The 14,325-nt window shown below is 36.1% G+C and overlaps 1 protein-coding gene across 3 annotated transcripts in view; it reads left to right on the top strand.

Moving 5' to 3' along the window:
* Window positions 1-14,325, top strand: part of LOC101279789 (cysteine dioxygenase type 1) — a 37,944-nt gene that overhangs the window by 2,368 nt on the left and 21,251 nt on the right. For all 3 annotated transcript variants that reach the window (XM_049707642.1, XM_004267472.4, XM_049707643.1), the window contains one exon: window positions 6,326-6,462. In XM_049707642.1, the coding sequence (XP_049563599.1) occupies window positions 6,326-6,462 (137 nt within the window). The remainder of the gene's footprint in view (window positions 1-6,325; window positions 6,463-14,325) is intronic.

Here is a 14,325-nt window from a genome sequence, read left to right on the forward strand (position 1 = left end):
GCTTCATTCCAGGGGTAAACTTCAGTAAATTGATCTCAGTAACCTCATTGGGACCCAATTTTTAATACCAAGGAATGGGACAGGAAGGTTGTAATGGAATAGAGTTGACTTTAGGGGGCAGCAGAACACCTCTGCTTTCGGTGTTTCCTTTGATTGTGGATGTCTTTTTTTTTTAATTTTTTTAAATTGAAGTATAGTTAATTTACAATGTTGTGTTAGTTTCAAGTGTACGGCAAAGTGATTCAGTTATACATATATGTATATTTTCTTCATCAGATTCTTTTCCATTATACGTTACTACAAGATAGTGAGTATAGTTCTCTGTGCTATAAGCAGGTCCTTGTTTACCTATTTTATATATAGTAGTGTGTATATATAAATACCAAACTCCTAATCTATCCCCCATCCCCCCCATAAGTTTGTTTTCTGTTTGTGACTCTATTTCTGTTTTGTAAATGAGTTCATATGTACCATTTTTTAGATTCCACATGTAAGTAATATCATATGGTAATTGTTTTTCTCTGACTTCACTTAATATGATGATCTCTAGGTCCATCCATGTTGCTGCCAGTGGCATTATTTCATTCTTTTTATGGCTGAATGATATTCCACATCCTCTTTACCCATTCATCTGTTGATGGACACTTAGGTTTCTTCCACGCCTTGGCTATTGTAAATAGTACTGCTATGAACATTCGGGTGCATATATCTTTTCGATCATGGTTTTCTCCAGATATATGGCCAGGAGTGGGATTGCAGGGTTTTATGGTAACTCTATTTTTAGTTTTTAGTTTTTTAAGGAACCTCCATACTGTTCTCCATAGTGGCTGCAATTTACATTCCCACCAACAGTGTAGGAGGCTTCCTTTTTCTCCACACCCTCTCCAGCGTTTATTATTTGTAGACTTTTAAATGATGGCCATTCTGACTGGTGTGAGGTGATATTTCATTGTAGTTTTGATTTGCATTTCTCTAATAATTAACAATATTGAGCATCTTTCCTGTGTCTTTTGGCTGTCTATATCTTCTTTGGAGAAATGTCTGTTTAGGACTTCTGCCCATTTTTTGTTTGGGTTGTTTGTTTTTTGATATTAAGCTGTAAGAGCTCTTTGTATATTTTGGAAATTAATCCCTTGTCTGTTGCATCATTTGCAAATATTTTCTCCCAGTCTTTTCATTTTGTTTATGGTTTCTTTCACTGTGCCAAAGCTTTTAACTTTCATTAGGTACCATTTGTTTACATTTACTTTTATTTCCATAACTCTAGGACACTAATCCAAAAATATATATATATATATATTGCTGCAATTTATTTTCAAGAGTGTTCTGGCTGTGTTTTCGTCTAGGAATTTTATAGTATCTGGTCTTACATTTAGGTCTTTAATATATTTTGAGTTTATTTTTGTGTATGGTGTTAGTGAATGTTCTAATTTCATTCTTTTACATGTAGCTTTCCAGTTTTCCCAGCACCACCTACTGAAGACACTGTCTTTTCTCCATTGTATATTCTTGTCCCCTTTGTAGTAGATTGCTTGACCATAAGTGCGTTGGGTTTATTTCTGGGCTCTCTATCCTGTTCCATTGATCTATGTATCTCTTTTTGTGCCAGTACTGTACTGTTTTGATGACTGTAGCTTCACAGTATAGTCTGAAGGCAGGGAGTGTGATTCCTCCAGCTCTGTTCTTCTTTCTCAAGATTGTTTTGGCTATTCAAGGTCTTTTATGTTTCCATATAAAATTTAAAAATATTTGTTTTAATTCTGTGAAAAATGCCATTGGATATTTTATAGAGATTGCGTTGAATCTGTAGATTGCCTTGGGTAGCATAGTCATTTTAACAACACTGATTATTCCAATCCAAGAACACAGTATATCTTTCTATCTGTGTTGTCTTCAATTTCTTTCATCAGTGTCTTACAGTTTTTGGAATACAGGTCTTTTGCCTCCTTAGGTATGTTTATTCCTAGGTAATTTATTCTTTTTCATGCAATGGTAAATGAGATTACTTCCTTGATTTCTCTTTCTGATATTTTGTTGTTAGTGTGTAGAAATGCAACAGATGGGACTTCCCTGGCAGTCCAGTGGTTAAGACTCTGCACTCCCAGTGCAGGAGCACAAGTTTCATCCCTGGCCAGGGAACTAAGATCCCACATCCCTCACAGTGCAGCCTAAAAAAAAAAAAAAAAAAAAAAAAAGGAAATGCAACAGATTACTGTACATTAATTTTGTGTCGAACAACTTAACCAAATTCATTGAAGAGTTCTGGTAGTTTTGTATCACACTGATTGATTTGCAGATATTGAAAACTCCTTACATCCCTGGGATAAATCCCACTTGATCATGATGTGTGATCCTTTTCATGTATTGTAGGGATCGGTTTGCTAGTATTTTGTTGAGGACTTTTGCATCTATGTTCATTGGTGATACTGGCCTACAATTTTCTTTTTTTGTGATGTCTTTTTCTGGTTTTGGTATCAGGGTGATGATGGCCTCATAGAATGAGTTAGAAAGTGTTCCTTCCTCTGAAATTTTTTGGAATAGTTTCAGAAGGATACATGTTAATTATTCTCTAAGTATTTGGTAGAATTCACCTGTGAAGCCATCTGGTCCTGGACTTCTGTTTATTGGCAATTTTTAAATTACTGATTCAATTTTAGTATTGGTAATTGGTCTGTTCATATTTTCTATTCCTTCCTGGTTCAGTCTTGGAAGATTGTAGCTTTCTAAGAATTTGTCCATTTCTTCTAGGTTGTCCATTTTATTGGCATATAGTTGCTCAGAGTAGTCTCTTATGATCCTTTGTATTTCTGTGGCGTCTGTTGTAACTTCTACTTTTTCATTTCTGATTTTATTAATTTGGGCCCTCTCCCTTTTTTTCTTGATGAGTCTGACTAAAGGTTTATCAATTTTGTTTATCTTTTCAAAGAACCAGGTTTTAGTTTCTTTGATCTTTTCTGTTGTTTTCTTCGTCTCTGTTTCATTTATGTCTGCTCTAATCTTTATGATTTCTTTCTTCCTACTAACTTTGGGTTTTGTTTGTTCTTTCTCTAGTTGCTTTAGATGTAAGGTTAAGTTGTCTGAGATTTTTCTTCTTTCCTGAGGTAAGCTTGTATCACTATGAACTTTCCTTTTAGAACTGCTTTTGCTGTGTTCCACAGGTTTTAGATCATTGTGTGTTTGGTTTCATTTGTCTCTGGGTATTTTTAATTACCTCTTTGATTTCTTCAGTGAGCCATTGGTTGTTTAGTAGCATATTGTTTAGCTTCCATGTGTTTGTGTTTTTTTGCAGTTTTTTTCTAGTAGTTGATTTCTAGCCTTGTAATGTTGTGGTCGGAGAAGATGCTTGATATGAATTCAGTTTTCTTAAATTTACCAAGGCTAGCTTTGTGTTGCAGCATGTGATCTATCCTAGAGAATGTTCCATGTGTACTTGAAAAGAATGTGTATTCTGCTGCTTTCGGTTGGAATGCTCTATAACTATCAGTTAAGACTGTCTAACCTAATGTGTTGTTTAAGGCCTGTATTTCCTTATTGATTTTCTGTCTGGATAATCTGTCCATTGATGTAAGTGGGGTGTTAAAGTCCCCCACTATTGTTGTGTTACTGTCAGTTACTCCTTTTATGTTTGTTAACATTTGCCTTATATATTGAGGTGCTCCTGTGTTGGGTGCATATATATTTACAATTGTTGTATCTTCTTCGACTGATCCTTTCATTATTATATAGTGTCCTTCTTTGTCTCTTGTAACAGTCTTTATTTAAAAGTCTATTTTGTCTGATATAAATGTTGCAACTGCGGCTTTCTTTGGAGTTCCATTTGTGTGGAATACCTTTTTTCCATCTCCACACTTTCTGTCTGTATGTGTGTCTAGGTCCGAAATGTGTCTCTGGTAGGCAGCAAGGTAGGTAGGTCTTGTTTTTGTATCCATTCAGCCAGTCTGTCTTTGGTTGGAGCATTTAGTCTGTTTTCACTTAAGTTAATTATCGATATGTATGTTCCTATTGCCATTTTGTTAATTATTTTGGATTTATCTTTGTAGGTCTTTTTTTCTCTTCCTTTTATTCTCTTCTCTTATGATTTGACGACTGTCTTTAGTATTATGTTTGGATTCATTTTTCTTTTTTGTGTATCTATTATAGATTTTTGTTTTGCAGTTAACATGAGGTTTTTGTATGAGGAGCCTATATCTGTACGTGCTTGTTTTAAGTTGCCGATCTCTTAATTTCAAATGCACTTTAGATACCCTGCATTTGTACTCTTCTCCTATCATGATTACTGTTTTGATACTATATTTTACATCTAATTGTTTTGTGTATCCTTTAACTGACTATTATGGATATAGATGATCTTACGAATTTTGTCTTTTAACTTCCCTACTAACTTTGTGCGTGGCTTATTTCCTGCCTTTATTATATGTTTGCCTTTACCAGTGAGCTTTTCCATATCATAATTTTCTCATTTCTAGTTGTGGCCTTTTATTTTCCACCTACAGAAGTTCTTTTAGCATTTGTTATAAAGCTGGTTTGGTGGTGCTGAATTCTTCTAGCTTTTGCTTGTCTGTAAAGCTTTTGATTTCTCTATCAAATCTGAACAAGAGCCTTGGTGGGTAGAGTGTTCTTGGTTGTAAGTTTTTCTCTTTCATCACTTTAAGTATATCATGCCACTCCCTTCTGACATGAAGAGTTTCTGCTGAAAAATCAGCTGATAGCCTAATGGGAGTTCCCTTGTATATTGCTTTTGATATTTCCTCTTTACCTTTAATTTTTGTCATTTTGATTACAATGTGTCATGATGTATTTCTCTGTGGGTCAATCCTGTATGAGACTCTGCACTTCCTGGACTTGGGTGACTGCTTCCCTAGGTTAGGGAAATTTTCAGCTATTATCTCTTCAAGTATTTTCTCAGGCCCGAACTCTCTCTCTTCTCCTTCTGGGATATAATGTGAATATTACCACATTTGATGTTGTCCCAGAAGTCTCTTAAACTGTCCTCATTTCTTTTCATTCTATTTTCTTTATTCTGTTTGATGGCAGTGATTTTCAGTATTTTGTCAGAAGAACTAATACATTCTTCTGCCTCATTTAGTTTAATGTTGATTCCTTCTAGTGCACTTTTCTCTTCAGTTATTGTATTCTTCAATTCCATTTGGTTGTTCTTTATATTTTCTAATTCTTTTTAATGAAGTAACTTCAGGAGATAGATTCATAGTCTTTCTGTTTGCATCTTTGTATTTTGAATTATTGAAACCTTTGATTTCTCAGAAACCTTTTTGGCCCCTAGTTTTTATATTTCCTTTTTAATAATTTTTATCGTTTTCCTTTATTTAAAAGTTTATTGTAGAAAACTTGGTGGTTACAAAAAAGCACAAGTAAAATCAAGTGATTATCACCTATAATATCCCTACTGGGAAATATCATTTTGGTGCATATTCCACATTTATGTGAATATGTGCCTGTGATGGTTTTAATGAAATTGAAATCTTATGCTGCTTTATATTTAGTATTTTTTGATAATTTTTTCATACTATTAAATATGCTTTTATAGTATCTTTAATGGTAGCTTAATTATCTTAAGTTTTAATAAGTGAGTTATGATCTGGTACTGTTCTAAACACTTTTATGTATTCACTTAATCTTCATAACAGTCTTATCAGGTTGCTGCTATTATCCTCATTTTACAAGTGAAGAAACTGTGGTACAGAGAGATTAAAGAGCTTATCTATATATATATGTGTACATACCTAGCAAGTGGCAGAGCCAGGATTTTGAACCTAGGGAGTTCAGAGTGTGTGCTTTATATCTTTACTACAGTATATACATCCTACCATAGAGTATAATATCCTTTACTTAACCAATCTCCGCTAAACATCTTTGTTGGAAATTTAGGTTTACCTTTTTTTTTTCCAATAAAAATAAATGTTTTGATGAAGGTGAAATTCTTCTAAGTGAATCTTTTCATATCTTCCATTTGTCATCTCAGGCATACCTCCAGTGTCATAAATACATAAACTGTATGTTGATTGAAGGTTTAACTTTTCTGAAGTATTTTATATCACATTCTCTTTAGATGTTTCAGTGTACTTGTTAGTATAGTTTACCATTGAACAACATGGGTTTGAACTAAGCAGGTCTACTTACACATGTACTGTTATCAATAAATACGTACTAGAATACTACATAATCCGTTGTAGGTTGAATCTGCAATATAGAACTGTGGATCCAGAGGGCTGAGTGTAAAGTTATAGGTGGATTTTCGACTGTGTGGACATTGATGCCCCTAATTCCTGTTTTGATTGTGTCAACTGTATGTTTTTTCCCTTTACAGTTGACATCCTGCTAAAGGCTGTGGGAGACACTCCTATAATGAAAACAAAGAAATGGGCTGTAGAGCGAACCCGAACCATCCAAGGACTCATTGACTTCATCAAAAAGTTCCTTAAACTGGTGGCTTCAGAACAATTGGTAAGAAAACAATGGTGATCATTTCCCTACAAAAATTCACAAAACATTTGTCTCTTAGTATTCAAGGGGGATTTCAGGAGCATCCTTTGCAGATGCTCAGGTTCCTTATATAAAATGGCATATTTGCGTATAATCTGTACACATTCTCCCTTATACTTTAAATCATTTCTAGATCATTTATGATACCTAACACAATGTAAATGCTACATAAATAGTTGCTGGTACATGGCAAATTAAAGTTTTGCTTTTTGGAACTTTCTGGAATTTTTTTCTCCAAATATTTTCCATCACATTTGGATGAATCCGAGGGAGGATGCAGAACCCATAGATATGGAGGGGGTACTGTAGTTCCTAGGCAACAATGAATAACTGTTGTATATAGAAATATATATGGAACTACATATGTTACTTCAGTAATGTCCTTTTATTTCTTTTGTTAGTGGAATTTCTGTGCTTTATTGAAGGATTCTCTGGAGAACCCTGAAAAGAAATGAATTTTATATTTGCTTTTAAATGTGGACTGACTTTTTTTTTTTAACCTACCATATTGGTTGTTTTCCTCAAAAAGTCACTGAATGCCCATGCAGAAAGATCTATCATAGAATATCGGTATAGAAAGTTTTGGGGTTTTCTTTGTTTTGGTATTAATGTTGCTTCCTTCCCATTCTCAAGGTAATCAGTATACCTTTGTCATGTGCTGTTTAAGAACTAAGAGATATACAGTTGACCCTTGAACAACATGAGTTTGAACTGTAGCAGTCCACTTATCCGTGGATTTTTTTTAGTAAATACATACTATACTACTACACAACCTGCAGTTGGTTGAATCTGCCTTGTATACACAGATTTTTGACTGTGCAGTGTGGGTGCCCCAACCCCCTCATTTTTAAGGTTCAGGTGTACTTATTTCATATTATGATACGTGTTAAGCATTTCATGGTGAGTTGTTAGGATTAAAATTTTAAATGCCACAGGTTTTTAATTTGTTTTTTTGTTTTGTTTTGTTTTTTTTGTTTTTTTTTTTTTGCGGTACGTGGGCCTCTCACTGTTGTGGCCTCTCCTGTTGCAGAGCACAGGCTCCGGATGCGCAGGCTCAGTGGCCATGGCTCACAGGCCCAGCCGCTCCGCAGCATGTGGGATCCTCCTGGACCAGGGCACAAACCCGTGTCCCCTGCATCGGCAGGCGGACTCTTGACCACTGCGCCACCAGGGAAGCCCCTTAATTTGGTATTTGGCCACAGAAATTTAAATGTCTACATGTATTTGACATTTTGTCACATGTTATGTTAATATATAGAACACCTTTATCTTCAGACCACAATCTTGGTCATTGTTAACTCAGGTAATGTATATGTGGATAGATAATTGAAGAATCACTAAGTATTTTTTAAATACAGTTATGTGTAAGGATTGGGTGATTATATATGAAAGTGAGGTGTGTTGGAATTTGTTATTTATGAAAGTGAGGTGTGTTGGAATTTATTTCTTTTTGTCAGTGAAGAGGTGGAAACGACTCTGATCTAAGATTTTGGTTGTAAGTGGCTTTCACAAAAGTGTCATGTCATGGGTACAAAAGTAAGTGCAAGATAGGTTAATCACTAGAAGTTATTTGAGGTAAGGATAGCATAGAACCAGGGATTCCTCCAAAGGAAGTTGTAAGGGAAAAGTGATGGGGATTTTTGAGTTTTACAGGTGAACATCTCTGTTTGTGATCACTCGGAATGAGAAAAGATCTGTTTTATAAGAGTGCTGTATAGAATTTAATTAAATTTCAGAGATGGGCAAGGATATTATAGTGTCATCCACTTGCATATGGTAGATAAAACCTGAGGAGCAGAGGACCTTGCCTAGAGTCCAAGTCTAAATGGAAAAGCTAGGGTAATGAGGACATACACTTAAGAGAAATGAGCAGAGGTTATCTCTACTAACGGTCTACCATGAAGAGTTGGAGAGGTAGGTAACCAGAGGAGTACCAAGTAATTAAGGCATTACTTTTAGAAATTTGTGGATAGAAGAAAAGGTGAAAGAATGCTGTGTTCTATGTTAATGTTAGAGTTTTGACATTTTGTATTGCTTATATTCAGTAATCTGAAAGGACTTGGTTGATGTCAGTATATATTAGGTTGAACCATGTAAAACTGCCATCAATCAATCATTTTAACCAAAAAAACTCAGCAATTTCACATGGTCCAACTTTAAAGCTTTGTAGCAAATCTGATTATCTCTTCCCATTTAAGCAATAGGAAACATAAACAAAAGTAGTCTTTTTGTCACTTTTCCTGATAAAACTAGAACTCACATCTTCTGGCTTCATAGAAATGTCAAAAGAAAAAGTAATGCTGGGGATTCTGGGAAGATAGCAGTGGTGTCAGAAGGCATGAATTCCCACAAAAATGTAGTCAACTAGAAAGCAAAACCAAAACCCCATGATCAATATACTTATAACAGAACTTAGATGACAAGTATCCTGAAACCTAAGATTCAAGTTGGTGGGAATACCCACCAATGACCACAGGATCTGCGTCGTGTTAGCAAATGTGCTGAAAAAAAAATAAACAGTAGGATTGGCATCTGATAGCACTGAGAAAGGGAGAACCTGGAAATAGCTAACAGGTATTCACTGGAAAGTACAGTGGGCCAATTTAAGAATAGTAGCTGAAATTGAGAGTGTTTGATTCTCTCCAATAGCAGGCGATTACAATATATCTGCATAAGGAGGACTTAAGGGACTGGAGCACTCTCTGAGAACTCTCAAAACAGACTCAGGCTCCCTTCCAAGACAAGATCCCACACTGAAGAGGAACTTATGGAAGTGAAACACATTTAAGCAGGGAAAGGAAGGAAAAAGAAGGAACAGGTCAAAATGGAGAGGAACAACCTGGAAAGCTCAGAAAGCAGACCTCCGGCACTTCCCTGGTGGCACAGTGATTAAGAATCCGCCTGCCAGTGCAGGGGACATGGCTTTGAGCCCTAGTCCGGAAAGATCCCACATGCCACAGAGCAACTAAGCCCATGCACCACAACTACTGAGCCTGTGCTCTAGAGCTTGTGAGGCACAACTACTGAGGCCACGCGCCACAACTACTGAAGGCCGCATGCCTAGAGCCTGTACTCCGCAACTAGAGAAAGCCCATGTGCAGCAATGAAGACCCAGTGCAGCCATAAATAAATAAAATGTTAATTGTTAAAAAAAAGAAAGAGGGGCTTCCCTGGTGGCGCAGTGGTTGAGAGTCCCCCTGCCGATGCAGGGGACGCAGGTTCGTGCCCCAGTCTGGGAAGATCCCACATGCCGCGGAGCAGCTGGGCCCGTGAGCCATGGCCGCTGAGCCTGCGTGTCCGGAGCCTGTGTTCCGTAACACGAGAGGCCACAACAGTGAGAGGCCCGTGTACCGCAAAAATAATAATAATAATAAAAATAAAGAAAGCAAGCAGACCTCCATATTGTTCAACACTATACAAAAAACAACAGTAGAGGGAGCACTGTAGAGTTAGCAAAACTACACTAACTCATTTCATTCTAAAAGTTGAGGAAAACTGATTTCATATACAAGTAAGCAACAGAGAAGTATCAAGGTCAAATCCTGCACAGTGTTATAAGGAAGCAAAATAAACAGAGTAACATCCCTAAAGACAATGAAAGCATGCCAGAGAAAAATGTGCCTACACGCAGGTCAGTAACTGATTTATTATGTCAAAACAAGTGTCAAAAGAAAGATGATACAAGACACGAAAGAACAACATAAATCAGCAATAGTAAAACTCGAAGTGACAGAGCTCAGGAAAAGAATTACAAGTTAAATTTCAGAAATGGAGACTAAACTAGATGGAATATAAGAGCAAATAAACAACAGGTAATGGCTGAAGAAAAATAGAAGGAAAAAAGAAGAATTTTCAAAATCAAAAAGATATACCTAGGAATAAACATACCTAAGGAGGCAAAAGACCTGTACTCTGAAAACTATAAGAAACCAATGAAATGAATTGAAGACAACACAAACAGAAAGATATACTGTGTTCTTGGATTGGAATAATCAGTGTGGTTAAAATGACTATGCTACCCAAGGCAATCTACAGATTCAATGCAATCTCTGTAAAATTTCCAATGGCATTTTTCACAGAACTAAAACAAATATTTTTAAATTTTATATGGAAACATAAAAGACCTTGAATAGCCAAAACAATCTTGAGAAAGAAGAACAGAGCTGGAGGAATCACACTCCCTGCCTTCAGACTATACTGTGAAGCTACAGTCATCAAAACAGTATGGTATTGCACAAAAACAGATACATAGATCAATGGAACAGGATAGAGAGCCCAGAAATAAAGCCACGCACTTATGTCAAGCAGTCTACTACAAAGGGGACAAGAATATACAATGGAGAAAAGACAGTGTCTTCAGTAGGTGGTGCTGGGAAAACTGGACAGCTACATGTAAAAGAATGAAATTAGAACATTCACTAACACCATACACAAAAATAAACTTAAAATACATTAAAGACCTAAATATAAGACCAGATACTATAAAATTCCTAGAGGAAAACATAGGCAGAACACTCTTTGACATAAATTGCAGCAATATTTTTTTGGGTCAGTCTTCTAGAATAAAGGAAATAAAAGCAAAAACAAACAAATGGGACCTAATTAAACTTAAAACCTTTTGCATAGCAAAGGAAACCATCCACAAAACAAAAATACAACCTACTGAATGGGAGAATATATTTGCAAATGGTATGACCAATAAGGGATTAATATCCAACATATATAAACAGCTCATACAACTCAACATCAAAAAAACAAACAACTCAATTGTAAGGTGGGCAGAAGAACTGAAAAGACATTTTTCCAAAGAGGAAGTGCAGATGGCCAACAGGCACATGAAAAGATCCTCAACATCAGTAATCATCAGGGAAATGCAAATCAGAACCACAGTGAGATATCACCTCACACCTGTCAGAATGGCTGTCATCAAAAAGAACACAAATAACAAATGTTGGCAAGGATGTGGAGAAAAGGGAACCCTTGTATACTGTTGGTAGGAATGTAAATTGGTGCAGCCACTGTGGAAAACAATATGGAGGTTTCTCAAAAAACTAAAGATAGAACTACCTTATGACCCAGCAATTCCACTCCTCGGTATACATCTGAAGAAAACAAAAAAACTTGTTTGAAAAGATAGATGCACCTCTGTGTTCATAGCAGCATTCTTTACAGCTGCCAAGATATGGAAGCAACCTAAGTATCTATCAACAGATAAATGCATAGAAGATGTATACGTACACACACACACACACACACACACACACACACACACACACACACACACACACACACACACACACACAATGGAATACTACTCAGCCATAAAAAAGAAAGAAATTTTGCCGTTTGCAGCAACATAGATGGACTTGGAGGGCATTATGCTAAGTGAAATGAGTTAGAGAAAGACAAATACTGTGTGATATAACTTTACACGGAATCTAAAAAATACAACAAACTAGTGAATATAACAGAAAAGAAGCAGACTCACAGATATAGGGAACAAACTAGTGGTTTCCAGTTTTGAGGCGGGGGGACAATAAGGGGGTGGAGGAGTGGGATATACAGACTGAAGGATGCAAGATAGGCTGAAGGATGTGTTGTACAACGTGGGGAACATAGCCAATATTTAGTAATAACTGTAAATGGAAAGTAACCTTTAAAAATTGTATAAAAATTTTTTTAACTTAAAAAAAATGTTAAACAGCATCTGGTTGCTCAGGCTCAGGGATGGGACGGGAGGTAGAATGAAATGTAAAAAGAATTTGAGAAAATGGCAAATACTGAGTATAAACAAAGGAGAGTAAACATAGAAATAGGAGTCCCTGAAGAAGAAAACCAAAGCAAAGGAACAAAACAAATACTTAAAATTATAATTCAAGGGAAATTTCTTCTAAAAAGATTTGAAACTACGTATTTAAAAAATGTACCAAGATCCTGAGACTACCAACCCAGTGTAATAATCACTGAGACACATTCTGGTAAGATTACTGGATGTGAAATAAAAAGAAAAATCCTTTGGACATCTAGGGGAAAAAGGACATGGCTTAGGAAATTAGGTTACCGTCAAAGTTGAGCAGCAAAGATACAAAGAAAGTGTGAGATAAGGATTTTATATACTACAAAACTTATATTTAATCAGGGCACAAAACTGTTAGCAGTGTGCAAGAACTCAAGAGAATGCTGTTCCCATGAACCCTCCCTACAAAATCTGAAGTTTATAACAGCCAAAATAACTAAAGAGACATCTATATAAAGACTGGTGATTTAAAAAGAAATCATCATTCTGTAAAATTTTATCCTCCTAAGCTCTAGCATTTAGCTGAAGATTGTATTTTGAAATTTTTACTTCCATGGAACTTCCATTTAAACTACCTTAATTACTTTTTTTAAATTAAAGTCACTTTCAGTTGCTAACTCCTGTTACAGAATTCCGTCAGGTTCTTATAGTTCTCTACTGTATCTGCTGTACTGTCCCCTCAACACTCACATCTTATTTTTGTTTCTTTTGCCTGCAGAGTCCTAATTATTACTCTCTGCACCTAGTTAAGTCCTAATTTGTTCATTTTTTTTTTTCCAGAAAGCCTCTCCTGACCAAAAGGCTAGGCTAAACTAATGCCCCATCTTTGTGCTACAGACCTTGTCAGATGCATTTTCCCCATCTGTATTCTTATCTATTCAGGTATGTTTGCTTATTGAGGGGAGAGATCATATTAATCTTCGTAATTCCACACCTTGTGCGTTTCCTAGCACATAATAGACACTCAGGGATTGTTTGCTGAAATAAACTAAATTGTTGTCCAGAGCCCTTTTCCTAATTTAAAATGTTCCAAAGAGTAAAATCTATGTTCACTCATAGTTAAACTGACAGGAGCTAAACACAAATTATTATATCCTTATCACAGGAAATTCACATTAAAATGCACACTGATTTCTGTTGTTTCTGAAATTATATTAGAACCTTACTCAGCCTTAATAATGAGTTGATATTTAAGCATGAACTTTTTTTTTTTTTTGCGGTATGTGGGCCTCTCACTGTTGTGGCCTCTCCTGTTGCGGAGCACAGACTCCGGACGCGCATGCCCAGCAGCCATGGCTCACGGGCCCAGCTGCTCTGTGGCATGTGGGATCCTCCCGGACCGGGGCACAAACCCGTGTCCCCTGCATTGGCAGGCGGACTGTCAACCACTGCGCCACCAGGGAAGCGCCACCAGCATGAACTATTTTTAAATAATTTAATAAGTCTAACTAATGTCTATTGAGTACGTATATCAAGCACTTACACTTGATGTGTACTGTCTCATTTTATTTTTCCCAGCAGCTTCAAGAAGTATAGGTCCTGTTATTTTCTATATTTACAAACAAGGACACAGTTTGAGAAAAGTTATTTGTATTTATAGCCGAAATTCAAACCTAGATCTCAGTAGAGCCCCTACTCTTAATTACTGCACTGTACTGCCTGAAGGAGAAATATAAGTGATATTTATTCTTGTTCTAGCTGATGTCCCAAATAGTATCTATCACCTAACTATTCTGATAGATATTTTTAAGGTCTATGTGAAGCCCAGGAAATTTGTCTTAAAATTTGATTGTAGACAAGGAAAATTGAATATGTTAACCTGCAAGTAATGTTTTGTTTTCTAAAAAGAAAACTATCAGAAGTCACTTGGACACTGTGATCTTTTGTTTCAGTATCTTCAGGAATTTTTTAGGTACTAAAAATGTTTCAGTAGAAACAGACTAAACTGAAACATTGAACAATGAATTCTTTAATAAACAAGATTGTAAGGACATTAGGTTTCAATTATGCTACATTTTTGGTACTTC

The sequence above is a fragment of the Orcinus orca genome, chromosome 3, assembly GCF_937001465.1.
Source record: "Orcinus orca chromosome 3, mOrcOrc1.1, whole genome shotgun sequence".
In the NCBI taxonomy this organism is placed as follows: Eukaryota; Metazoa; Chordata; class Mammalia; order Artiodactyla; family Delphinidae; genus Orcinus; species Orcinus orca.